This window comes from Thamnophis elegans, chromosome Z, assembly GCF_009769535.1.
Source record: "Thamnophis elegans isolate rThaEle1 chromosome Z, rThaEle1.pri, whole genome shotgun sequence".
NCBI lineage: Eukaryota > Metazoa > Chordata > Lepidosauria > Squamata > Colubridae > Thamnophis > Thamnophis elegans.
Genome location: NC_045558.1, coordinates 132398114 through 132425013, shown reverse-complemented (window position 1 = coordinate 132425013; position 26900 = coordinate 132398114). Strand labels below are relative to the sequence as shown.

The following is a 26900-nucleotide window of genomic DNA, read 5'->3' as shown; positions in this document are numbered from 1 at the left end:
TCTGGAGGGTGGTGAGGGTACGGATCTCCACGGGGAGATCGTTCCAAAGGGTCGGAGCTACTACTGAGAAGGTTCTCCTCCGCGTAGTCGCCAGTCGACACTGACTGGCAGATGGGATTCGGAGGAGGCCTAATCTGTGTGGTCTAATTGGTCGCGAGGAGGTGATTGGCAGGAGGCAGTCTCTCAAGTACCCAGATCCACTACCATGAAGGGCTTTATAGGTGGTAAATAGCATCTTGAAGCGCACCCGGAGATCAACAGGTAGCCAGCGCAGCTCGCGGAGAATAGGTGTTATGTGGGTGAACCGAGGTGCACCCACAATCGCTCGCGCGGCCGCATTCTGGACTAGCTGAAGTCGCCGGATGCTCTTCAAGGGCAGCCCCATGTAGAGCACGTTGCAGTATTCCAGCCTTGAGGTCACAAGGGCACGAGTGACTGTTGTGAGAGCCGGTTCAGGTACGGTCGCAACTGGTGCACCAGGCGAACCTGGGCAAATGCCCCCCTGGTCACAGCCGATAGGTAGTGATCAAAGGTCAGCTGTGGGTCCAGGAGGACTCCCAAGTTGCGAACCCTGTCTGAGGGGTATAGTGTTTGACCCCCCAGCCTGAGTGATGGAACACTTGCCAAATTATTGGGAGGGAAACACAATAGCCACTCGGTCTTATCCGGGTTGAGTACCAGTTTGTTAGCCCTCATCCAGTCCCTAACGGCTTCAAGGCCCCGGCTCATCACGTCCACCGCTTCATTGAGTTGGCACGGGGCGGACAGATACAACTGGGTATCGTCCGAGTATTGATGGTATCTTATCCCGTGCCTCTGAATGATCTCGCCCAGCGGTTTCATGTAGATGTTGAATAGTAGGGGGGATAAGACCGAACCCTGCAGCACCCCATATGTTAGGGGCCTAGGGGTCGATCTCTGCCCTCCAACTAACACCGACTGCGACCTGTCCGAGAGGTAGGAGGAGAACCACTGCAAAACAGTGCCTCCCACCCCCACCTCCCGCAGTCGTCGCAGAAGGATACCATGGTCGATGGTATCGAAAGCCGCCGAGAGGTCAAGGAGAACCAGGATGGAGGCATGGCCTCCATCCCTGGCTCTCCAGAGGTCATTGGTCAATGCGACCAAAGCAGTTTCTGTGCTGTAACCAGGCCTGAAGCCGGACTGGAATGGGTCAAGGTAACTAGTTTCCTACAAGGTCCGCTGAAGCTGGGAGGCCACCACCTTCTCAACAACCTTCCCCACAAAGGGGAGGTTGGAGACTGGACGATAATTGTTGAGAACGGCTGGATCCAAAGATGGTTTCTTCAGGAGGGGTCTCACCACCGCCGCTTTAAGTACGGAGGGGAAGAGTCCCTCCCGAAGGGAGGCGGTAACAACCGCCTGGATCCAGCCCCGTGTCACCTCCCTGCTGTTGGCAACCAGCCAGGAGGGGCACGGGTCCAGTACACAGGTGGAGGCACTCACAGCTGTCATGGCCTTGTCCACATCCCCAGGGGCAACATCCTGAAACTCAACCCAGCGATGGTCTGCCAGATTATCCTCCTGTGCCTCGGCTGGATCTGCAAAGTCGGAGTCCAAATCCGATCGAAACCGAGCAACTTTGTCCGCTAAGAACTGGACATAGTCCTCAGCCCTACCCTGCAGGGGGTCCCCCGTATCCCTCCTATTTAGGAGGGAACGGGTTATCCTAAACAGGGCGGCTGGGCGGGACTCAGCGGACGCAGTCAAGGTGGCGATGTACGATCTTTTTGTTGTCCTAAGTGCCCTGATATACTCCTTGGTGCAAGATGTTAGGAGTGCTCGGTTCGATTCGGATTTATTGGACCTCCATAGGTGCTCTAGGCGTCTCCTCCAGCGCTTCCTCTCCCGGAGCTCCTCAGTAAACCAAGGAGGCCTCCGGGATCCACCGCCTCGGAGCGGCCGTAGTGGCGCAATCCGGTCAAGAGACTCCGATGCCGCTGAGTTCCAGGCGGCAACCAGAGTCTCCACCGGACTGTGGGCGAGGGTATCAGGAATAACCCCAAGCTCCGTCTGGAACCTCAAGGGGTCCATAAGTCGCCTGGGGCGGAACCACCTGGTCGGTTCCTCCTCCCTACAGTGGGGGTTTGGCCTCCGAAAATCGAGCCTCAGTAGGCAGTGGTCTGACCACGACAGGGGTATGATCTCATTACCCCTCAGACCAAGATCATAAATCCACTGCTCCGAGAGGAATACAAGGTCGAGCATATGACCCGCTGAGTGGGTTGGGCCCCGAATTACTTGGGTCAAGCCCATGGCTGTCATGGAAGCCATGAACTCCTGCGCCCCATCAGAGTGTTCACCGAGCGAAGGCAAATTGAAATCCCCCAGAACCATAAGCCTGGGGAACTCAATTGCTAGCTCGGCTACTGACTCGAGGAGCGAGGGGAGGGCTGCTGCAACGCTGTTGGGAGGCAGGTACGTTAACAGCAAACCCACTTGACCCTTGAGGTCCAACTTCACCAGTAGGGACTCACACCCGACAAGCTCCGGAGCAGGGATCCTACGAGGTACTAAAGACTCCCGGATAACGATAGCCACACCCCCACCCCTTCCCTGGGCTCTCGGCTGATGAAGCACCTGAAATCCTTCTGGGCACATCTCTACGAGGGGGACTCCTCCCTCCGGGCCCAGCCAGGTTTCAGTAATACATGCCAGGTCTGCCCTCTCGTCTAAAATTAAGTCCCGGACGAGGGGAGCCTTGTGAACTACAGACCTGGCATTTAGCGACCAGGGTCCTGATTACTCGCGCCATCTGGCCTCGGAGTGGAACTCATAGGGCCGGAAGGAGGGATCTCTGTGATGTAGCGAGCCCTCCTTCCCCGGTAATGGCCAGCCCTAAAGTCCCCGCCATATCTGCCCCTCCCCGTTACGACCGTAATGCTCCGGCCCACTCCCGTGTCCATGGTCCCCCCGACAACCCCAGTGACCCCCACATTCCCCGGCAGGTCCTCCGAATCAAACATACTCATTCACTCACACAAGCAGTCCCCACGTAATAATTAAAAAACACAGAAAATACAGCGGTAATAGCAATAAAAAGTGGGATCATTCACTCAATCACATACAATCCCATGCACTCACCATACCAGATTAAAAATTGCGCGGGCGCGCGAAGTCCGTACAAGGCTTATATCTTCTGCCAAGACCAGTAGAGAGTCCAGTATAACATATGGTAAAAAATATATGGTCCAAGAGGGGTGTTCCGCCCCTCTCCTTTTCTCCAGGTTCTAAGACACACCCGACAGGGGAGAGGCCACATCTTGAGGAAGGCTGGGTTAGATGGAGCGGAAGGGGGGGGGATCTAGACAGGTCGCAGTGGCAGCAAACCAGCTTCCAGATCTCATCAAGCGACCTGTCATATCGATCACCCCCTCTGGAAAGTTCAATGCAGTCCAAAGGGGAGGGTGGTTGAAAGGTAGGGTAGGTCTGGATATTGACAGCAGCAACAAGAGCCGGAAGGCCAATCATGGTGGACAAAGGCCTAGTGTACAAGTCCGTTCACAGCAACAACCCCCTTAGTAATTTAAGCCCAAAGATGAAGAAAAGAAAGCTCGTCCCAGGTGGAAGGAGTGGGGGGGGGAATGCCCCATTCAGTGGCTGGGCCCGGGTGTTCTCAAGGGGCCTCAGCAGACCGGAGAGCTAAAAACAGACTCCCCCCAAAAGCAGTTAGGTCGAACAATCTTCCAACCCGCTAAGTCGCTAAGCCGCGGCGTTCTCACAGCGCTCCCACAGCCAGCGAGCCAACAGACAACGAGGGCCGCAGCAGCCAACAATAGTCGGGGGAAGATCAAAGTTCCCCTGGCAGCTCGGTCACAAAGTCCCGTAACAGCTTAGCTGAGCCGCGGCGTTCACAAGCTGCGGCATTTTCGAGCCGGCAACGGCAACGGCAAGCCAGCGGCACAGCGGAGGTTGTAGTTGCGGCAGTCAGGCAGCAAACACGAAGGGGGAGGTCGGGCTTCTCAGACTAGCTGGGCCGCAGCGTTGGGCGGCGTCAGCGGCATCAACGGTGCCGGCGTCTTTCGGAGCTGGCAGCTCGGAGGAGTAAAAATTTGCCGGTCCACTGCCAGCTCCAGGACCGCAAGAAGTTCACACCACCCCAGCCTCCCTCGGCTCAGCTCCAGAGCGCAAATTCCTCCTCTCCACGGGTTTTCTTTCAGTACGGAGCCAGAGCGGCGAACTCGGCAGCCATGTTTCTCGCCCATGCGCAGATCAATGGGGCAATGCCCTTAATCTACGGTGAAATTATTTTTTTTATTTTGCTTTCGATGCCTAAGAAAGAGTGACTTTTTTAACCATCAATATAAATTGTAAGTAAAGTCTTTTTATCCCTGTCATTTTTTGTTTTACACACACACACACACACACACACACACACACACACACACACACACCAGTGGTGGGATTCAAATAATTTAACAACCGGTTCTCTGCCCTAATAACTATTTGGGTAGTTGGGGCTTAGTGGTCATGTGACTGGGTGGGCTTGGCCAACTCAAGGTCACTCAGGTCGATGGGCACTTTGCCTTAGCTGTTACAATGTAGTAAGGTTTAACCGGAGAGGCAGTTTCTGTAAGCAGGTCAATAAAGATTAGGCTAGAAACAACACTGGAATGTTTCCTTCCTGCCTTCCTTACAGGATTTGCCCTGTAAAGTGGAAAAAACCGAAAAGAGATTTCTTCCAACAATCGATTCTCTGAACTACCTAGAAAGTTACCAACCGGTTCTCCCTAATAGGTGCAAACTGGCTGAATCCCACCACTCACACACACATACACACACAGAAACAGACACAGAAACAGACACAGACCCACACAGACACACATAGTGTCACCACCCCTGGTATGCCCAAATATGGGAGGGAGCATACTGCTCCCCTTGTCTGTCTATCGGCTCACTCTGGGAGCCATCCAGGCAGAAAGCCATGTTGCCTTGTTACATTTGTGCTGATAATTTATTTGTTTATTTATCAGCACAAATGCAATATTATATATATATATATATATATATATATATATATATATGTACACACACACACACACACACACACACACACACATAATGAAGTTACATTTGTTCCATGCCTATTTCTGGTGAGCTGGAACCAATTGCTCTCTTTTCCCTAAAAAACATCACTTTGATATTTTCAAACGATGCAACCATTTTCTGAGATTCATTAACCCCACCACTCAAGACCTACCTGTACGTCGCTGCCGGCGCCCAATACAGACGTGCCTGGTTGCTTTAATTCAACAATTGCAATGACTTGAGATGACTCCTTTGGGATTGTATAACCCAGGGGTTGGCAATCTTAAACACTCAAAGAGCCATTTGAACCCGTTTCCCACAGAAAAGAAAACACCGGGAGCCACAAAACCCTTCCCGTGCCTGACTATTTCCCGAGCGGCCACAAAACTAGCATATGTAGTTGAATTAAATCTGTTTTCTTCTGAAACTTTCCTTGGATTTCACCATGTTTGGCCTACCCGGGGGTTGAAAAGCTCAAGAAATCACATCCCAGCAGGTGTCGCAGATTGGCGGGTGTAACGCATATTTTGAGCAACAGGGAGCCACAACAGAGGGATAAAAGAACCACATGCGGCTCCAGAGCTGCAGATGACTGATCCCCAGCATAACCATCAGTGCTGGTGTTTTCTACTTTTCCCACTACAAGTCTTCCCAAGGAGGCAGTATAGCAGGAGTCGTAGAGCGAAATCATTTTGATTTCCACTTTTATTATATAAAAACGGAATGAAATCATGTTTAATACCTGTCCTGGTGACACTTGTACTTTAATGAAGCAGGGTGGCCTGTATGGGCCTGAACGGCATCCTCCTTTCTTCAAAATTCATAAAATGTGGATCTATCCACTCGTATTAGTTAAGCTGCTATGACTGGATATATACCTGTTTCACCAAAAATAAGACCTACCCGGATAATAAGCCCAATTGGGCTTTTGAGCACATGCGCTAAGATAAGCCCTGCACCAAAAATAAGCGCCCTCCTAAAATATTGCAACACAGCAGCAGCCATGAGGTGACCATGCTCGCTGCCTCCTGCACCTCGAAACTAGTAAGACCTCCCCCAAAATAAAGCCACGTGCTTATTTTTTGAGGGGGGGGTCAAAAGAAAATAAGACCCTGTCTTATTTTTGGAGAAACTTGGTATCAAACTATATGTAGTTTTCGGCTTAGTGACTGTTCGGTTAGCGGCCAAAGATACAACAAATCTATCCAAGGTTAGGTAGTTGTTCTGACTCAGCTCCCCAAACACGACAAACCTTTTTTTTTATTGAAAATTTTTAGAAAAAAAAACTTTTACAAATGTTTACCTCCCCCCTGCCCTTCCCTCCCGAATCCCCCCCAACTTCCCTCCCCCCCCCGACTTCCCAGAACAAATACAGGGTATAAATCTTTAACAAAGTTATTCTAAAATAAACTTAAAGAAAGTTAGTATCATCTTTCATTTGAGCTTTAACTCCTCTCTGCTAGGTTAACTCTAAACAGATTATGTCATTCCTTGTTTCTTCAGTCATAAACTATCTGCAATTTCTTAGTCCCATATTTATTTTGAATATAGTCAATCCATCTTCTCCACTCCAGTTTATATCTCTTATTTGAGTGATCCGTGAGATATGCTGATATTTTAGCCATCTCTGCTAGGTTTGTTACTTTTAATGTCCATTCTTGAATAGTAGGCAAATCTTCCTTGTTCCAGTATTGCACCACCAACAGTCTTGCTGCCGTTATTAAATACAAAATCAAGTTAGTCTCTATAACAGTACAATCAGTAGTTATACCTAACAAGAATAACTGAGGGGTAAACTTTATCCTTTTTTAAAGAACATTTTGCATAATCCACCATATTTTTATCCAAAATGCTTTTACCTTTTTACAAGTCCACCATATATGGTAATATGTAGCATCGAGACAATCACATCTCCAGCATTTAGGTTGTAAATTCGGATACATAGAAGCCAGCTTTTTAGGATCTAAATGCCATCTATAAAACATCTTATAAAAGTTTTCTCTCAAATTCTGGGCTTGTGTAAATTTTACATTTCTTACCCATATCTTTTCCCATGTATCCAACATTATTAGTTCTTCAAAATTTTGTGCCCACTTTATCATACAGTCTTTGACTAATTCTGTTTCCGAATCCATTTCTATTAATACATTATATAGTCTTTTTATATGCATTTGACTTTGATCCCTAATTTGTTTGAGTAAATTATCCTCAAACCTTCTGTAGTTGAAGCAATGATTCCTTTATTAGGAGCGCCAGCAACTCCGGCAAAAAGTTTCCCTCTCACCACAGGCTAATGAGTTCGTCCGTCCGGGAAATGAATAGTTGCCTGCCAAATCTATTCATCTCCGCCCCCCTGCCTTTTATCTCCAGAGCTGGGGTGGGGCTTCTGCTAGCAGCGGTGGCTCTTCCGTCCCAAGGATCAGCCCATAGATCTCCACTGCTCTCCTCTCCTCTGCTTTCTGCACATCCATGCGTCAGGCACTGGAACCAGCTGTTCCTCCTCTTCCCCATCAGCCACCTCCAGATGTGAGGGCTATTGACTCTCCATCTGAGGGCTGACGGACAGCCCATGCTACGCCTCCGTATCTCTCTCTCTCTCTGCCAGCTCCACTCCCATCTTCCCGCTTGGAGCTCTCGGGTTGCTTTGATGCTGACCGGGACACCCACGCCGCCTCCTCTTCTGATTTGGCTGCTGGAGGGACTGGCAGTTGGCAGGCCACAACAGTAGTTCTCCACTTATAACCATCCTCCTCTTCTGATTTGGCTGCTGGAGGGACTGGCAGTTGGTAGGTCACAACAGTAGTTCTCCACTTATAACCATCCATTTAGTGACTGTTTGAAGTTATAACAGCACTTATGTGACCGTATGAGCAGTTTTCACATTCAGGACTGTTGTATCACATGATCAAAATTTGGATGCTTAGCAACTGGCTCATATTTATGATGGTTGCAGTGTTATGAGATCACGTGATCCCCTGTTGTGACCTGGCAAGCAAAGTTAATGGGTTAGCCAGATTCAGTTTGCTGTTATCATGTTATCAACAGCTGCAGGGAATCCCTGAACTGTGGCTGGAAAGGCTATAAAATGGGGCAAGACTCAGCAACCGTCTTGCTTAGCGACCTCAATGTTGAGCTCAGTTGTCATAAGTCGAGGACTGCATGCACTTACAACCGAGATTCAAAGCTCTTGATGGTCACATCACACTCCTCCCTGCTGTGGTCATGCGGCTACCTTTTTAGTGCTCAGCAATTGGCCCAAATTTTATGGCTGTTTGCAGTGTCCTGCGATCATGTGACTGTGATATACAAGGTATTTTGCTGGAAACCTGGTGTATACTTCTGGTTTTTGGCAAAACAACTAACTACAACCTCCATTGCATACAATGGATTCGTTTTATGACCACTGTATTCATTTAATGGCCATCACAAAAAGGTTGTAAAATCAGGCAGTGTCATTTGATTAATTCCAGCCTCACTGGAATCATTTAATTCATGAATTCATCGCTGCATTCATGTCATGTTCATCAAAAAAATGTTGTAAAACCAGGCAGTGTCACTTGATTAATTCCAGCCTCACTGGAATCATTTAATTCATGAATTCATCACTGCATTCATGTCAAGTTCGTCAAAAAAAAGGTTGTAAAATCAGGCAGTGTCACTTGATTAATTCCAGCCTCACTGGACTCATTTAATTCATGAATTCATCACTGCATTCATGTCAAGTTCGTCAAAAAAAAGGTTGTAAAATCAGGCAGTGTCACTTGATTAATTCCAGCCTCACTAGAATCATTTAATTCATGAATTCATCGCTGCATTCATGTCATGTTCATCAAAAAAAGGTTGTAAAACCAGGCAGTGTCACTTGATTAATTCCAGCCTCACTGGAATCATTTAATTCATGAATTCATCACTGCATTCATGTCATGTTCGTCAAAAAAAGGTTGTAAAACCAGGCAGTGTCACTTGATTAATTCCAGGCTCACTGGAATCATTTAATTCATGAATTCATCACTGCATTCATGTCATGTTCATCAAAAAAAGGTTGTAAAACCAGGCAGTGTCACTTGATTAATTCCAGCCTCATTGGAATCATTTAATTCATGAATTCATCACTGCATTCATGTCATGTTCGTCAAAAAAAAAAGGTTGTAAAATCAGGCAGTGTCACTTGATTAATTCCAGCCTCACTGGAATCATTTAATTCATGAATTCATCACTGCATTCATGTCATGTTCATCAAAAAAAAAAGGTTGTAAAACCAGGCAGTGTCACTTGATTAATTCCAGCCTCACTGGAATCATTTAATTCATGAATTCATCACTGCATTCATGTCATGTTCGTCAAAAAAAAAAAAAAGGTTGTAAAACCAGGCAGTGTCACTTGATTAATTCCAGCCTCACTGGAATCATTTAATTCATGAATTCATCACTGCATTCATGTCATGTTCGTCAAAAAAAAAAAAGGTTGTAAAATCAAGCAGTGTCACTTGATGAATTCCAGGCTCAGTTGTGGCCAATCAAGGAATATCTGTATTCTGAAAAAAAATGTATCATGTTGGATGTGTTGTGGCCTGCCAGCGGTCAATAGAGTTGGCAGCAGACAGTGAGGAGGTTGGGGACGAGCAATGGCCAGTGCGGGCATGTGGAGAAGGCTCTAATGAGCCTTCTGTGTCGGAGGCAGAGATGGGGCCAGAGCCGTATGCCAGTTATCAGCTGCCTTTGGAGTCAGACATCAGTGAGGCAGACGAACAGCTGGAGCCTGTTCCCAGTGTGCCCATGTGCAGAGTTGCCAGACGAAGGGAACAGCTAAAGAACAAGGGTCAACTTGGAAGTAAGGCCACAGGTGGAACGATGAATGGCCACTCCCAGAGGAAATAAAAGAGGAGCAAAAGGGGAATGGAGTTTGCAGGAGACAATTAGTTGGTTTAATTGGTTCGTGACTCTCCCAGACTCCTTGCCAAGTTTTGCAGATATCGGCCTGTCAACTCTCCAAGCCAGAGAAGGTCTGTGACTGTAAATCCTTCCTTGAAAGACTTTGCTGTATGTGAATGAGCAGAATTCACAATCAATTAATAAAAGTGTTTATTTTTGGCGTGACAAGGAGTTTGCTTCATACTCTTAGGTAGTCTACGTCAGAACAGGAGGATGGATAGGAAACAAATGTTGTGTCATCTATATATCATTTTTGGGGTGTCCACTGATCCTTTACTAATTTTTACTATAACGACACTTGATTGACTAATTTTGAAAATATTTGGAGAGAAATTGCATGCCAACCAGCAATTAGTGAAACACTAGCCTTGAATCCATAGTCACATTTTTCTTCCTATGTGTTCCTTAAATGACCTTAGCCTCTTGATTAAAAAAGGCTATATATAAACCAAATGATAAAGCCAGAAGGCAAAGATTAAAACCAATTATTTAAAAATAAAACAAGAAACAATTAGGGCAGCTGATAAGGAAGCCCAAGAAAAGGGAGGGAAACAGATAAATCTAATTTGCTGACACCAGGAGGAGAATGACCTTCTCACCATGAAGTAAATATTTAACCAAAGTATTTCATATTTAAATATTTAACCAAAATATTTAAGATGGGTAGTCCTTGATTTCCGAACACAGTTGAGCCTAAGATTTCCATTGTTAAGGCAGTTAAGTGAGTTTGGGAAGTGAACCTGGCTTCCCCATTGAACTTTTGTCAGAAGGTCGCAAAGGGGGGGGGGGGTCACAGGAGCCCGGGACGCTGCAACCGTCATAAGTACATGCCAGTTGCCCAGCCTCTGAATTCTGATCATGTGACCCTTGGGGGACTATTCATTGGTGCTATGTGTGACAAATGATCATGCTGTTTTTTTTCAGTGCAGTTGTAACTTCGGTCACTAAGTGAATGGGTTGTAAGTCAAGAACTACCAGTAATACCATTTGATTGACCAATTTTGGAAATACTGGGAGATAAATTTCATGCCAACAGGCAATTAGTTCACCACACAATAGAATCTATCTTCACACTTTTCTTCCTATTTCTTCCCAAAACGATCTGAGCTTCTTGATTAAAAAAAGACTTGCACGCGAACCCTTCCTAAGGAATTATCTAAAATCATGAAGCTGTAAACAAACAATGAAACCAATTATTTGAAAATTAAACAAGGAATAATTAGGGCGGCTGATGAAATGACAGGGAAGTCCCAGGAAAGGGAGGGAAAGAGATAAATCTCATTTGCCAACACCAGGACACAATGAACCTTTCCCCATTAAGTAAATATTTAACTGAAGCATTTCATATTTAACTTAATATTTAAGCAAAATGTTTCATATCTGGGAGCTGAAGTCCACATATCTTAAAGTTGCTACGTTCAAGAGACAATAGGTTTTGGTATTTGTGAATCAGAATCAAATATGCCTCTCATTTATGATCCTCGACTTGCAATCGACTTGTTTAGTGACCGGAATTAAGAATGGTACTGAAAAAAATGACTTATGGCCGTTTTTCGCCCTTACAGCCATTGCAACATCTCCACGTGATTAAAATTCAGATGCTTGGCAACTGACTCATATTTATGATGGTTTCAGTGTCCCGGGGTCATTTGGTCTCCTTTTGCGATCTTCTAATAAGCCAAGTCAAGGGAAAACCCAGATTCACTTAACAACTTGTCTCCAGAAGTTGTGAATGCTCCAACACTGTGGAAGTTTTAAAGAAGAGGTTGGATAACCATTTGTCTGAAGTGATGTAGGCTTTCTTGCCTAAGCTGGGGGTTGGACTAGAAGACCTCCAAGGTCTCTTCCAATTCTGTTATGTTATGTTATATTTATTTTATTATGTTATATTTATTATATTATATTATATTATATTATGTTATATTATATTAATTATATTATACTATACTATACTATACTATACTATACTATACTATACTATACTATACTATACTATACTATACTATACTATACTATACTATACTATACTATACTATATTAATTATTCTGATAATTGAAGTCCCCAAGTCATAAAGTTGTCAAGTTTGCAAACCCCTGTTATAAGGAGTCTTCAAAATTGGCCACTTTTAAGACTTGTGAACTTCATCTCCCAGAATTCCCCAGGAAACATGGCTGACTGCCTGTGGAATTCTGGGAGTTGAAGTCTTCAAGTCTTAAAACGGCCAAGTTTGCAGCGTCTTGTTATAAGGAGTCTTACTGGCTGTGGAATTCTGGGACTCGAAGTCCACAAGTCTTAAAATGGCCACCCTACTTTAGCATATTAACACGCCAAATGGAACACGATGTGAAGCTATCGGGAAGCACAGCTTTGCCTTTTAAAGGAGATAAGAAAGGCCTCTTTTCGCAGAAAGCAGAGTGGCGCAGCGGAAGCGTGCTGGGCCCATAACCCAGAGGTCGATGGATCGAAACCATCCTCTGCTAAACTGTTTTTTCCCTCTTCTTCCCCAAAGGGAAATAAAATTGAATTACAACCTGACGACTTTTGGATACATCCTTTTAATATTTTTCCTCCTGGATGGATTCCAGAAAATACAGGAAATACATCATCTTTTTAGATGATGAAAAATCACACCTGTCAATCATCCTGACTGCTTAGCATTCAGGATGGCAGAGAATTGCCTTTAATTGCTGTTTAACGCAAAACTTTGTTTTGCGTGGGTGCAATTCTGGGCGCAGGGGCGAAGGAAAGCTAGCTGGTTTAAGGAGGTGGGTGGGAATTGTAGTGCGAGGCTGCTGGGTTGCAAATGAAAAAGGCGGAGCATTGATTTAAAAAGACGTGGGCATTTTATAATAAATCGGATTTATTCCTTCGGGATTGCGAAGCCTTAGCTGCAGAGGCTGGAAAAGCTAAGCAAGAGAAAAGGTTTATAAGCCAACCTTTAATGGGGAAGGATAAAAAAAAACTAACCGCCCGAACAGGGACTTGAACCCTGGACCCTCAGATTAAAAGTCTGATGCTCTACCGACTGAGCTATCCGGGCTCTTGGTGAAGGTGGTTTTCTGCACTCCTGTAGTGTAACTCAAACTCCCGATGCATTTTATTGTTTTTAAGAGAAGAGAAAAGAAAATATAGTGTGGAGTAAAAATATAGTGTGGAATGGAATAGAATAGAATAGAAAATATGGAATGGAGTAGAGTGGAATGGAATAGAATAGAAAATATGGAATAGAATAGAATAGAATTCTTTATTGGCCAAGTGTGATTGGACACACAAGGAATTTGTCTTAGGTATATATGCTCTCAGTGTACATAAGGAGAATAAAATAAATCCATCAAGAATACAAAGATACCACACTTAGTGATAGTCAAGGTAACTAATAAGCTATCAAATTGTATTAGGAAACAAATAAAAACAATATAAATTGAAAGATACAAGCAACATGGTTATAGTCATAAGTTGGAAGAGATAGAATATTCCATTGACTTTTTCAATTTTCTGATCTTGATTTTGACCTGGAATCCAAATGATTCGTGGAAGCAACCTGGTGGGGGTGGCGTGGGAGGGGAAGTGCATTAGATAACTGTGGGAAGCACCCCCCCCAAGAATGAAATAATTTGGGAAATATTAAAAATGTAGGATAGAATATTTTCCATAAATGATGTAGAAAGCTAGAACTCGCCCCTCTCCTAGAAGAATGATATATTCTAGTTAATATTAAAAAGACAGAATATTATATTTCCCTGGATGAGAAATGGAGAAACATGTTTTTTAATGTTTTATTTATTTTATTTATAACTATTTTCATCTCCATCAAACAGTGTGTGAACTGGGTACAATTATTTGAAAGTTCATAATCCACATATTTCTTGTTATATTCATTACAATAATATATATATATATATAACTATGTTTCAAGATAATTACAATAATACATGTCATCATAAAATTCTCTCCAGCGTAACATTTTCTATTCTTTTATCTCCTCCTTCCTAACTTCTGTTTCTATTCTCTAGCCATTGATAAAATGCATCCCACATTAACAAATATTCAGTTTCTTCACTGTCCTTGATAATAAGTATTAATCTGTACATTTCTGTACATTCCACGTTCCATTCCACAAACATGATCTCACATAGCCTCCTGGGAGTATGACAGCCAATAGAATAACATGTCCTTGTCACAGGAACAGGAAGCTCAAGTTCACACCCTACGAGAGGCTAAAAATAACACTCACTCTCCACTCCATGTGGTCAGGCACCCAGAATCACAAAACTGTGAGCATGTGCGTGGCATCGAAAAAATGGTGATTATATAAGACCATGATGGCAAACCTATGGCATGTTTGCCACAGGTGGCATGTGGAGCCATTTGTTAAGGCATGCGAGGCGTTGCCCTGTCAGCTCCAGCACGCTGGCCAGCTAACTTCGGCCTTCATTTTCAGCTGTTTTTTGTCCCCTGGAAGCTTCCCTAAAGCAATAGCAATAGCAATAGCAGTAGACATATACCGCTTCATAGGCCTTTCAGGCCTCTCTAAGCGGTTTACAGAGAGTCAGCATATTGCCCCCAACAATCTGGGTCCTCATTTTACCCACCTCGGAAGGATGGAAGGCTGAGTCAACCCTGAGCCGGTGAGATTTGAACCGCTGACCTGCTGATCTAGCAGTAGCCTGCAGTGCTGCATTTAACCACTGCGCCACCTTGGCTCTGGAGGGCGAAAAACAACTCAACGGGAAAACTGGAAGTTCGGGAACAGACTTCCAGTTTGCGCGTTGGGCTGTTTTTTGCCCTCCTGAAAGACTCCGTAGGGCAAAAAACAACCCTACGGGTCAGGGGTAGGTTCCTGCCAGTTCTAGCCTCTTCTATAGAAGAGGTTCCACAAATCTACAGTGCCGTTTAGAACCGGTTCCAGCTCTCCCCCCCCCGTCCGTCCGCACATCATCAAGATGAAGAGCGAGAGGAGGAATTCTGGGAGTTGAAGTCCACAAGTCTTAAAGCTATCAAGTTTGAACATCCCTGGGGGTTTTTTTCTAAAGGGTTAGGGGTGTAATGGTCTTGTAGCTTGACAGCTTTAAGACTTGCGTGCTTCAAAAGCCAGAGTTTCTGAGCCAACATTTTGGTTGCTAAGCAAGAGCGTTGTTAAGTGAGTTTCACCACATTTTACAAGTTGGCCACGGCCACCCTGTCACATGGCTGGCAAGCCACTCCCGCCTGGTCACATGGCTGGCAAGCCACTCCCACCCAGTCACATGACCGGCAAGCCACTCCCACAAAGCAGGCCACACCTACAGAAGAGGTTCTAAATTTTTTTGAAACCCACCACTGCTACAGGCAACCCGGAAGTCTGTACTTCCGGGTTGCCCGTAGGGCCTTTTTTCGCCCTCCGGAGGCTTCAGGTTGTTCCCCAGCCACTGGTCGGAACTACCAGTTTGCAAACCGGCAGCAGCCCACCATTGCTTGGAACTAAGTATCTCCCAGGCAACAAGAGCCAAACTGATTCTCTCTAAAGGTCTCTGGTCATCCATGAACCAGAGGGAGCAAAAGGTGTTGAGATTCAAAGCAGAAGACTCAGGGCAAGAGTCGCCTTAGATAAGGTTCAGCTTGAACCTCAAAATAAAACAGGACACTATCATAAGAGACTATGAGAATCAGGAACAATCTGTCCCATCTTCCTTCTTTATTGGGGATGAAAGCGGAGAACTTCAGATAAGTTTATTGATAAGTCGCCTGACCTGAGAGGGGGGACAACTTCCTTTCTCCCAGTAGTCCTCAACACACAGGCCAAATCTTTATCCAGACATCTAAACGCCGGTTTAGATTATCAAGAGAGGTCATTTGGAGAGGACACTGTGGCAAGAAAAATCCAGCTCCAGTTTGAAGCTGGGAGAAAGATGCTGGAAAATAAAATGGAGGCTGATTGGAAAGAAGGTTTTGTTGATAATGAGATCACAGTTCTGGGACAGCTGACAAATGGGTTTGATGAGTACATGGATTTTTGTAGGGTTCTGAGATGCTGAGTTGGGTTGTGTAATTTCTCAGACTTTTGTGTCTTTTACTATTTTACTAATGGGTCAATCCTATGATCTCCTAAAGGCAACATCTTGAATTTGAATTTGAATTTGTGTTTATTTGTATGCTGCCCTTTTCCCTGGGGGGACTCAGGGCGGCTCACAATCAAAAAGAAGGGGGGAAACAGACTTTTACATATAGACAGTACATAATTAAAACGCAACATTCATACCATTCGGGCGGGTCACAATCTTTAGCCCCAGGCCTGACGGGATAGCCAGATTCTAAGGGCTGTGCGGAAGGTCTGGAGGGTGGTGAGGGTACGAAGCTCCACAGGGAGATCGTTCCATTGGGTCGGGGCAACCACCGAGAAGGCTCTCCTCCGCGTGGTGGCCAGTCGGCATTGGCCAGCGGATGGAACTCGGAGGAGGCCTAAATGGTGAGATCTAATGGGTCGTGTGGAGGTGATCGGCAGTAGGCGGTCTCCCAAGTACCCAGATCCACTACCATGAAGGGCTTTATAGGTGGCAAGTAGCACCTTGAAGCGTATCCGGAGATCGACAGGTAGCCAGCGCAGCTCGCGGAGGATATGTGTTACGTGGGTGAAGCGAGGTACACCCACAATCGCTCGCGCGGCTGCATTCTGGACTAGCTGAAGTCGCCGAATACTCCTCAAGGGCAGCCCCATGTAGAGCACATTGCAGTACTCCAGCCTAGAGGTCACAAGGGCACGAGTGACAGTTGTGAGAGCCTCCCGGTTCAGGTAGGGGCGCAACTGGTGCACCAGGCGAACCTGGGCAAATGCCCCCCTGGTCACAGTTGACAAATGGTGTTCGAAAGTCAGCTGTGGGTCCAGGAGGACTCCCAAGTTGCGGACCCTGTCTGAGGGGTATAATGTTTGACCCCCCCAGCCTCAGAGATGGAATATTTGCCAAATTGGCGGGAGGGAAACACAACAGCCACTCGGTCTTATCCGGGTTGAGCACGAGTTTGTTAGCCCTCATCCAGTCCCTAACGGCTTCAAGTCCCTGGTTCATCACGTCCACCGCTTCATTGAGTTGGCACGGGGCGGACAGATACAGCTGGGTATCGTCCGCATACTGGTGGTATTTTATCCCGTGCCGCCGAATGATCTCGCCCAGCGGTTTCATGTAGATGTTGAAAAGTAGGGGAGACAGGACCGAACCCTGCGGCACCCCATATGTTAGGGGCCTAGGGTTCGATCTCTGCCCCCCAACTAACACCGACTGCGACCTGTCCGAGAGGTAAGAGGAGAACCACTGTAGAACAGTGCCTCCCACCCCCACCTCTCGCAGTCGTTGCAGAAGGATACCATGGTCGATGGTATCGAAAGCCGCTGAGAGGTCAAGGAGAACCAGGATGGAGGCATGGCCCTTTTTAATCTGATCAGCTGGAGCTGAAGGTGTTTGTTTATGAATAGACTAGCTGGACACCCGTGCTTCAGTGGTGGGTTTCAAAATTTTTTGGAACCTACTCTGTGGGTGTGGCCTCCTTTGTGGGTGTGGCTTGGTGGCAATGTGACCTGGTGGGAGTGGCTTGCCAGCCATGTGTTTTGTTTTCTTTCTTCCTTCCTTCCTTCCTTCCTTCCTTCCTTCCTTCCTTCCTTCCTTCCTTCCTTTCTCTTTCTCTCTCTCTCTCTGTGTCAGTCTGTCTGTCTGTCTGTCTCTCTCTCTGTGTCAGTGATGGGTTTCAAAAATTTTTGGAACCTCTTCTGTAGGCCTGCTTTCCGGGTCCACTGGTGGAACCTCTTCTAACCGGTTCAGTAGAATTGACGAACCGGTTCTACCGAATAGGTGCGAACTGGTAGGAACCCACCTCTGCCGTGCTTCATGACGAAACTATGTGTTCAGGCTATGTATGCAGGAGAAATTCAGTTCACAATATGTTGGCTCAGTGGTGGTCGGTAATCAAAACACGTAAGGGAATATCGCCCTTGCCACCTTGAGTCCGGAAGCAGTTCCATAGGTGGAAGGCGTAGACATTTTGGTGAGTTTAGTACTGTAAGGTACTATTTAGTACTGTTAGGAGCCCCAGACTGCTCCTGAGTGAAGGAGTGGAATGTCTGCCAGTTTGAACTGAGGTAACGGAATGTGAGGCAACTGGCAGTCGGGACAGAGTTCTTTTCAGGTGGGGAGAGGAAGTAGAACTCCTTAGCATCAGAGTGTGTAAATTACTGCATTAGAAATACTAATGATTTGAAGGTTATTTCAAAACATCCTGGTTTCTGTCTTTAAGAACATGTTTTCTCAAATTTGGGCCTTCAGTTCAAGAGTGAACTAAAAAATAAAGGGGAATCGGAATATTTTGAAGTCTGGAACAGATTTTATTATTGGTATAAGGCAAGGTGACAAGACTGGAACAAACTGTAGATAATGTGATTGGATAGAAGGATAGATAATGTATTAAGTAGGCTAATAGTTACTGGATGAGATTATTTGTATATAATGTGATTGTATGGCCACTTCGACTTCGTGGTGCTGCACTGTTTTAAATGTAAAAACAATAAAAATATATTTTTAAAAAAGAACATGTTTTCTCTATTTCTCCTTTCTCTCCGGGAAATATTCTATCCTGCCTCTTTTAATATTAAGAATAAAGAATATTTTAATCTGGGGGTGGGAGCTTGCTACAACATCATAATCAAAGCTCTGTTGTTGAGTATATGGGAAAAGTGTTAGATTGGGGTTGAATGAAGAGACTGGACTAGCATCGTGACTTCAACTCTTTATTTAGTAGACCAGTATATTGAAGTGAACAGGCTCTCTAACAGCTCTCTCTTTTAAAGGGGGAGATTTCTCTATTTTCCCATCAATCAGTTGGGCTCAGAGTATGGTAATTTCTATTTAAGAACCGGCCCAGGGTGAAGCCTCTATCCTAGTCTTCACTCTCTATTTACATATGTGACAAAAAGCATCTTCTCTTTAGGCTGTGCTTTGGGTCCAAGTTTGGTTGTCTTGCTGGCTGATGTAATTTTCCCAGGTGCCTGGTGGTGAGTTTCTGCAGAAGGCTAATTCTACCTTTGTTATGTAGAGTAGATTAGTTCAGGCTTTTTAATGGCCCATTAACAAAGGTGGGGGCTATTAAGGGTGAGTCTGTTTCCTGCCTAAAAACATGTTTCTCCATTCCTTATGCAGAGGAATCTATTATTTTGCCTTTTCAATATTTCCCAGGATATTTCATTTTTCTAGGAGAGGGGTGGGTTTCAATTTCCTACATACGTTTTTTTAAAAAATAAATTGCTTTGCGCTGCTTTCAAGTGTCCAGAGAAACCAAACATCATTAATATGACAGTGAATAAAATTTAATTTAAAGAAAAATACTAAAAGGCTTCTCTTGCAGGCTTTTGTTTTAAAATGTGCTGCAGCAAGAAGGATGAAAAGATCAATCTTTGATGAAAATCAGAGGGCTCAAGAAATCCAAACTGAACAACGGAAGGTGATCATACAATATTTAGGATTATATTTAAACAAGCAAATTTAGAGAGCACCAAAGAGCTCCCTATTTAGGAATATAATTCGACTCATTTGGATTCATGAAGAGGCTAAACCAGCTTCTTTCATAGGTGGCCGGTTAGCTCAGTTGGTTAGAGCGTGGTGCTAATAACGCCAAGGTCGCGGGTTCGATCCCCGTACGGGCCAACAAGTATTTTTTTTTTTTTAAAGACGATGAAAAACTAGTTTAAACAACAACGCGTTGTGACTCGCCGTTTTCCCCGACAAATCTTTCGGGAAACCGACGTTTTATGCTTCCCGTGTTAAGCAGAACATACCATGAAAAAATGCAACACAATGTAATGCAATGCAAAGGAAAAAATGTAACGCCTAAGCAGGGAGTTGGACTAGATAGAAGACCTCCAAAGATGCTTTTTCAAAAGGCAACTGGACTTTTTTTTTTTTTTCCTTTGAAGACATTTTGTTCAAGTATCCAATTATCCAAGTAATTTCACTTCTTGGATAAGCAGCAGAACGTCAAGGAAAACAAAGGAAAATGAATTGCTTTTTGAAAAAGCACCTTTGGGACAACCGTAAATGGATTGTTCCTCCCTTAAGATTCAGGTCCATATTTTGAAGGGCTACCGAATTGCTCATAGAATAAGATAAGGGTTGGAAAGAACCTTGGAGGTCTTCTAGTCCAACCCCGCTGAAGGGGAGGGTTTTAGCAGAGTGGGTGCTGTTTTGTGCGTGCCTGTTGTAAGTGGCTTTTAAGTTGCTGATTGGGGTGTGTTAGAATAGAATAACAGTCGGAAGGGACCGTGGAGGTCTTCTAGTCCAACCCCCTGCCTAGGCAAGAAATCCTACATCCACTTCAGACAAATGGTTATCCAATCTCTCCTTCAAAACTTGGGAGCATTTACAACACCCGGAGGCAAGTTGCTCCACTGATTCAGGAAATCTCTCCTTAGTTCAAAGTTGCTTCTTTCCTTGATTAGTTCCCCCTCTCCCCCCCATTGTTTGCCCTCAGGTGCTTTGGAGAATAGTTTGACTCCCTGTTCTTTGTGGCAACCCCCGAGATATCGGAACACTGCTATCAGGTCTCCCCTTGTCCTTTTCACTAAACTAGGCATACCCAGTTCCTGCAACCATTCTTCGTGTTTTAGCCTCCAGTTCCCTAATCATCCAAGTTGCTCTGCACGTGGGTTTCAATCGCTAGGAACAGCAGCTCTTCCTTTGCTTAAGTGGGTGGCTCTTAAAAGAGCCTTTGGGTCTGGTGAAGGAGACTTTTTCGTCTCAAAGCTCGTTTATTTGGAGCTGGTGTATTTGGTGACGGCCTTGGTGCCTTCGGAGACGGCGTGCTTGGCGAGCTCTCCGGGCAAGAGGAGGCGGACGGCCGTCTGGATCTCGCGGGAGGTGATGGTGGAGCGCTTGTTGTAGTGAGCCAGGCGGGAAGCCTCGGCGGCGATGCGCTCGAAGATGTCGTTGACGAAGGAGTTCATGATGCTCATGGCCTTGGAGGAGATGCCGGTGTCGGGGTGGACCTGCTTGAGGACCTTGTAGACGTAGATGGAGTAGCTCTCCTTGCGGCTCTTCTTGCGCTTCTTATCCCCCTTCTTCTGCGTCTTGGTGATGGCTTTCTTGGAGCCCTTTTTGGGCACCGGGGCAGATTTAGCCGGCTCGGGCATCCTTCGTTCTAATCACGATCTAGCACAACCGAAAAAAAACAATCTGAACTCAATTTAGCAGCCACCTTTCTACTTATAAGGAGCCAGATGCAAATGAAGTTCTAAAACGCACTCCTTACCATTGGCTCACACCCGCTTTTTCAAAGAGGGAGGGGAGCGGGAAAAACTTTTCGAAAGTTTGGTTTGACGAGAGGTGCGCGCTCATTGGTCGACCCTTAGGCTGGTTCTCTCCCATTGTGTGCTTTCAACAGGCGCCCTTTGGGTGATTGGTTAGTCCGGGGATCCCGCACGCGATTGGAACGCCGGAGATTCGAGCGGCCCAATCAAAAAGAAGCACTCGCAAGACCCCGAGAAAGTATATAAAGGGCAGAACGAGGCAGGTTTTTCATTCGGCGATCTCAAAGTCGATTTTTTTCTCCCCTTCCAATTCTAGCTTTGGCCAATTTCAATCGGGATGTCTGGACGCGGCAAGCAAGGAGGCAAAGCTCGGGCTAAGGCCAAGACTCGCTCTTCCCGCGCCGGGCTGCAGTTTCCTGTGGGCCGTGTGCATCGTCTGCTTCGCAAGGGCAACTACGCGGAGAGAGTCGGAGCCGGGGCGCCCGTCTACCTGGCCGCTGTGCTGGAGTACCTGACGGCTGAAATCCTGGAGCTGGCGGGCAACGCGGCCCGGGACAACAAGAAGACGCGTATCATCCCGCGCCACTTGCAGCTGGCCATCCGCAACGACGAGGAGCTCAACAAACTCCTGGGCAAAGTCACCATCGCCCAGGGAGGCGTCTTGCCCAACATCCAGGCCGTCCTGCTGCCCAAGAAGACCGAGAGCCACAAGGCCAAAGGGAAGTAAAGAGCGCGCCCTCCTGCCTACAGGCTCACTCTTAGCCGCCAAGAACGACACCCAAAGGCTCTTTTAAGAGCCACCCACCTTTTCATAGAAAGAGCTGGGGAGAACTTAAAGGGGTGTGTGTTTTTTTTTTTTGGGGGGGGGGAAGAATTTAAAATCTGACCTTGATTTCCCTGGCAATAATAAAATTTTACTTTAAACGGTCAAGGCTGGATTTTTGCACGAAAATCGGGTCTCTACGATTTATATTTTGTTTCCTAATAGAATAGAATTCTTTATTGGCCAAGTATGATTGGACACACGAGGGATTTGTCTTTGTACATAAGATACATTCATCAAGAATAAGATACACTTTGGTTTTTTTTTTAGAATTTTTTTATTGTTTTAGTTAAACAAAAACGCAAAAAAAGAATCTCGTTACATCTTGTAGAAAGCGTATCGACTGGTTACAAATATATTCCATGTGTTTCTTCCACAATCCTTACATATACTTCATTCAAACATTCAAATCGAGTTGTGCATTTTAAGTCAAGAAAGAAAAATTATGTATTTTACTATCCCTGTACCACAATTCTCATTTGATTACCATTATTTAAACATGTTTTTAACTAGTATCATTTATATTTAAAGACACAACCACCTACTGGCATTCATTTGCAGTTTCAATAGATCTCCAATAACATTACATCTTTATGATAAAGATACACTTTGTGATAGTTACTAATAAGCAATCAAATTAAAATAACATAAAATTGAAAGATACACGCAACATGGTTATTAGTCCTAAGTGGGAAGAGAGATACTAGAAAGGAAGAGAAGAATAGGAATAGAACAGAATTCTTTATTGGCCAAGTGTGAATGGGACACACAAGGAATTTGTCTTTGGTGCATATGCTCTCAATGTACATAAAAAGACAAAGATACAAAAAAAAGTATTCGATTTGCTCATTTAGTAACCAATGACTATCACTAAGTGTTGTATCTTAGGATTCTTTATGAATATATTTTTCGCTTTTTATGTACACTGAGAGAATATGCGCTGAAGACAAATTCCTTGTGTGTCCAATCACACTTGGCCAATAAAGAATTCTATTTTTTTTTGTATGCTAATTTAGATTTAAAAAATCTACTTAATATCCCAAGATTACAGCCACTCTTTTCAGTTTTCTAATTGTGTTTAAAGTAATCAACTTTGGTTTATATGGGGATTCTCAGTCATCCAAGTCTTGATTTGTCCCAAAGGTGCTTTTGCTTGAAGAGGCAACTGGACTTTGCCTGGACTTCTTTGAATAATTAGCTGTCTGCAAGGAATATAAATCTTTCCATTTCCCATCATCCAGTCATCTGAAGAAGCTTCTTGCAGAAGGGAAATGTCTTCAAAGAAAAACCAGAAATATTCTTCCCTAAAATGTCACTTTTTTCTCCCCCCCTCTTTACTATACTAGATTTTTTGCTTTATTATGTTCTACAACTTTGTGATTTTAATACTTATTACACATTGGTGATTTTAAAGCCTGTTTTATACCTCTGGCTGGTTTTAATTTCTTATTTAAAAAAGGCTAACTCTATTTTTATTATTATACTTCTGTTGTTTTATGATGCTGACTATACACACACAATCTCAAAAATCTTAGTTCAGTTTTAAGCTTTTTGGGCAACCCTGTATATACTTAAATATGGTGGCCTTTTGTTTTGTGTGTTTTTATATCTTTGCATTTCACTGTACTATTTTAAAGAAACCAAGCAAAACTTAGTTATGCTATAGCTAACCTATATTTAACCCACATAGTTAACCTATGTGACACCTCTCTCATGCCCAAATAATACATTCTATAGAAGATTAATTAATATAAATATAAAGTCCAAAGAAACAAGAAACAGCTTTGTCATTTACACATTATCTGAAAAATTGTACAGCCTCTTGGGGAAAAAAAAAGCACCCTTGGGATAATAAACTTTGGTTTTTCTTAAAAGCCATTCATTTCATCCCCTTGGCCTTATTCACACATAACCCGATCTCCCGGAAATTTAATACCTTTAATACATGGTTTCATATTTTGTCATAACACGGAGGACGGATTAAATGAATAGCTTTTAAGAAAACCCAAAGTTTATTATCTATAAAAGCGTCCCAAAGATGTGTGAACACAACCCGTAGTCGTGGTCAAAGCCAGTTTAACGAGAGTTTGAAAGGCGTGTAAAACGCGCAATTCGCCCCATTAAGCATCTTTGCGAGAGATTGCTACTGTAATTCCAGTGAAATGTTTCAAAGTGGCCTTATATTTTTACAATGTTAAAAAGCCCCGGGGATAAATACGACTTTTTTTTTTTGCAACCAATCGAAAGTCTGGCCGCGACATTTTCGACGATTTTTAATTTTTTTTAAAAAAAGCGTAAGCTTCCCCTTTCGTTGAAAAGCGCTGGCTTTAAAACTCTTTAAAAATTTTCTAAGGAGTTTTGTTTTCCCGCCCCTTGTTTCAAAATCCTCAACTACGCGCCAAGGAGAGGAAGCGATTGGCTCCCGTCCAAGCCGGCGCAGGAGTTTGTTTTGAAAAAGGAACCAGTCGCTTGCAAGCGCGGGAATTTTGAAAAGAGGGGGCGGAATTCAGCCCTGCTTGGAAGGACAAACGCGCCTTTGCGTCCATTCATGAAGGGTGGGAAACAGCGGGTCGGTTTAAGTTCCTTATTGATCAAACGGGGCTTTTGAAAAGAAATTGGGGTGATAAAGACTTTAAAAAGGAAGACAGCTTTAAAAAAAAAAAAAAGTTTTAAGATGTGTGGACTCCAGTTCCCAAAATTCCCCAGCCAGCTAACTGGAAAATTCTGGGAGCTGGAATCCTTGCAGCTTAAAGTTGCTGAAATTGAAAAACTAAGTAAAAAACCCAGATCCCTATGGGCTAATCTGTATTTACACCAAAAATGTATTCTTACTGATTTTATTTTATTTATATACGATTCTATTGAATCCTATTATATTTATGATAACTTATGAGAATTCAAATATTACTACCTTGGCTTTCTATCTCTTTCATTTGGATTGATTTGGTTAAAGGCATTGTTTTAAATGGATGGTCAAGACTATGGTTTCCCCAGTTGCAATGTATGGCTGTGAAAGTTGGACCATAAGGAAGGCTGAGCGCCAAAGAATTGGAGGCTTTTGAACTCTGGTGCTGGAGAAGACTCCTGCAAGTCCCTTGGACTACAAGGCGGTCAAACTGGTCAGTCCTAGAGGAGATCATCCCTGACTGCTCTTTAGAAGGCCAGATCCTGAAAAGGAAACTCAACTACACTATATTGCCAAAAGTATTCGCTCACAACTGATTCTGCTTATTTGGATGGGTGAGCGAATACTTTTGGCAATATAGTATATTTTGGCCACCTAATGAGAAGGAAGGACTCACTGGAGAAGAGCCTAATGCTGGGAACAATTGAGGGCAAAAGAAGAAAGGGATGACAGAGAATGCGGTGGCTGGATGGAGTCACCAAACAGTTGGCATGAGCTTAAATGGACTCCAGAGGATGATAGAGGACAGGAAAGCTTGTAGGAATGCTGTCCATAGGGTTGCGATGTGTCGGACAAGACTTCACAAACAACAACAACAACAAATTGTTTTAAAGCTAAGAGCTTGGCGCAGAATAAGTAGCATTCCTCTATTTCTCGTGCTGCCAACAACCCTGTGAGGTAGGCCAGGCTAGGACACTACCGAGCCAAAAATCTCCCAGGGTCTGGGTGGGGCCTTTCCAATTCTTTTGATTGACATTTTAAAATTACTTCTTTGTTATTATATAAGCTACAGCTCTTGAGTCTTTTCGAAAGGAGATGAGTGGCAAATAAATTCGATAAAGAAAATATTACGTGCCACCCAATTGTTTTCAAGTCCTAAAGAACGCCTCAATGGATTTTATCCAAGATAAACGGACTTTTAATTTGTTCTTTCAAATTTCTCAGTCTCTTAACAACTGTGTTGTTTCTCTGTGTCATATAATATATGTGAGCATATGCATAATTTTGTATTTATTTATTTAGTCATGTTTATGTAGTGTATATTGGAGGTGGAGACAATTCGAGACCTAATTTTTCATTTTAATGTATGCCAATTAATGTACATTCCAAATGGCAATAAAGTTATATTATTCTAAATTAATCAATATTAATGTTGCTACTTACTAGTCCTCCTCTTCTCTTTTCTTCCTTCTCTCCCCTTTTTCTTTTTCCTTCCACTTTCCCCTGCATTAGAACACTTTCCAGAGAATTACTTTGCATACTGGGTTCAAAGTGAAGATAATTTGAACCTGTTTTTTTGCATCACAGTTTTGGGTTGACTCCTAATTTCATCCTTCCAATTATCTCTTTGCCCCTGATTTTTTTTTTAAAAAAACCACACTTCTGTAGTTGATGACTTAGATGAGAGGATAGAAGGGGAACATACCAAATTTAGGAATGATACTAAACTGGCAAAAATCGCCAACACTCTTAGAAGATAGGCTCAAGATCCAGGTGGATCTTGACAGACTTGAACACTGGGCCCTATCTAACAAAATGAAATTCAATATAGAGAAAAGTAAAGTCTTACACTTAGGCAAGAAAAATCGAAAGTACACATGTAGACTGAGTGAAACTAGGCTGAACACCAGTAACGGTGAGAGGGATCTTGGAGTCTTAGTGGACAACCAGCTAAATATGAGCGAGCAATGTGCAGCGATAGCCAAAAAAAAAGCCAACATAATCCTAAATTGCATTAACAGAAGGATACAATCAAGATCAAGGGAGGTGCCAATACCACTCTATAAAGCCCTAGTAAGACCACACCTAGAGTACCCCAGTTTTGGTCAACACACTATAAAAAAAGATGTTGAGACTCTAGAAAAAGTGCAGAGAAAAGTAACCAGAATGATTAAGGGACAGGAGGCTAAAACATATAAAGAATGGTT

At 44.1% G+C, this 26900-nt stretch overlaps 2 protein-coding genes and 3 non-coding genes across 5 annotated transcripts; 3 read left to right on the top strand and 2 right to left on the bottom strand.

The window, feature by feature from the left end:
* The first annotated feature begins 12389 nt into the window (after positions 1-12389).
* On the top strand, positions 12390-12461 carry TRNAM-CAU. Its single transcript has one exon. It is a non-coding gene; the product is annotated as a tRNA-Met (tRNA).
* Positions 12462-12948: 487 nt separating this feature from the next.
* TRNAK-UUU lies at positions 12949-13021 on the bottom strand. The gene has a single exon. It is a non-coding gene; the product is annotated as a tRNA-Lys (tRNA).
* Positions 13022-19572: 6551 nt separating this feature from the next.
* TRNAI-AAU lies at positions 19573-19646 on the top strand. The gene has a single exon. It is a non-coding gene; the product is annotated as a tRNA-Ile (tRNA).
* A 1100-nt stretch (positions 19647-20746) lies between these two features.
* Positions 20747-21127, bottom strand: LOC116522387 (histone H2B 1/2/3/4/6-like). The gene has a single exon (XM_032237282.1). It carries the CDS (start codon positions 21125-21127, stop codon positions 20747-20749), a length of 381 nt encoding a protein of 126 aa, XP_032093173.1.
* A 404-nt stretch (positions 21128-21531) lies between these two features.
* LOC116520458 (histone H2A type 2-C-like) lies at positions 21532-22162 on the top strand. The gene has a single exon (XM_032234672.1). It carries the CDS (start codon positions 21582-21584, stop codon positions 21969-21971), a length of 390 nt encoding a protein of 129 aa, XP_032090563.1. The 5' UTR covers positions 21532-21581; the 3' UTR covers positions 21972-22162.
* The last annotated feature ends 4738 nt before the right edge of the window (positions 22163-26900 follow it).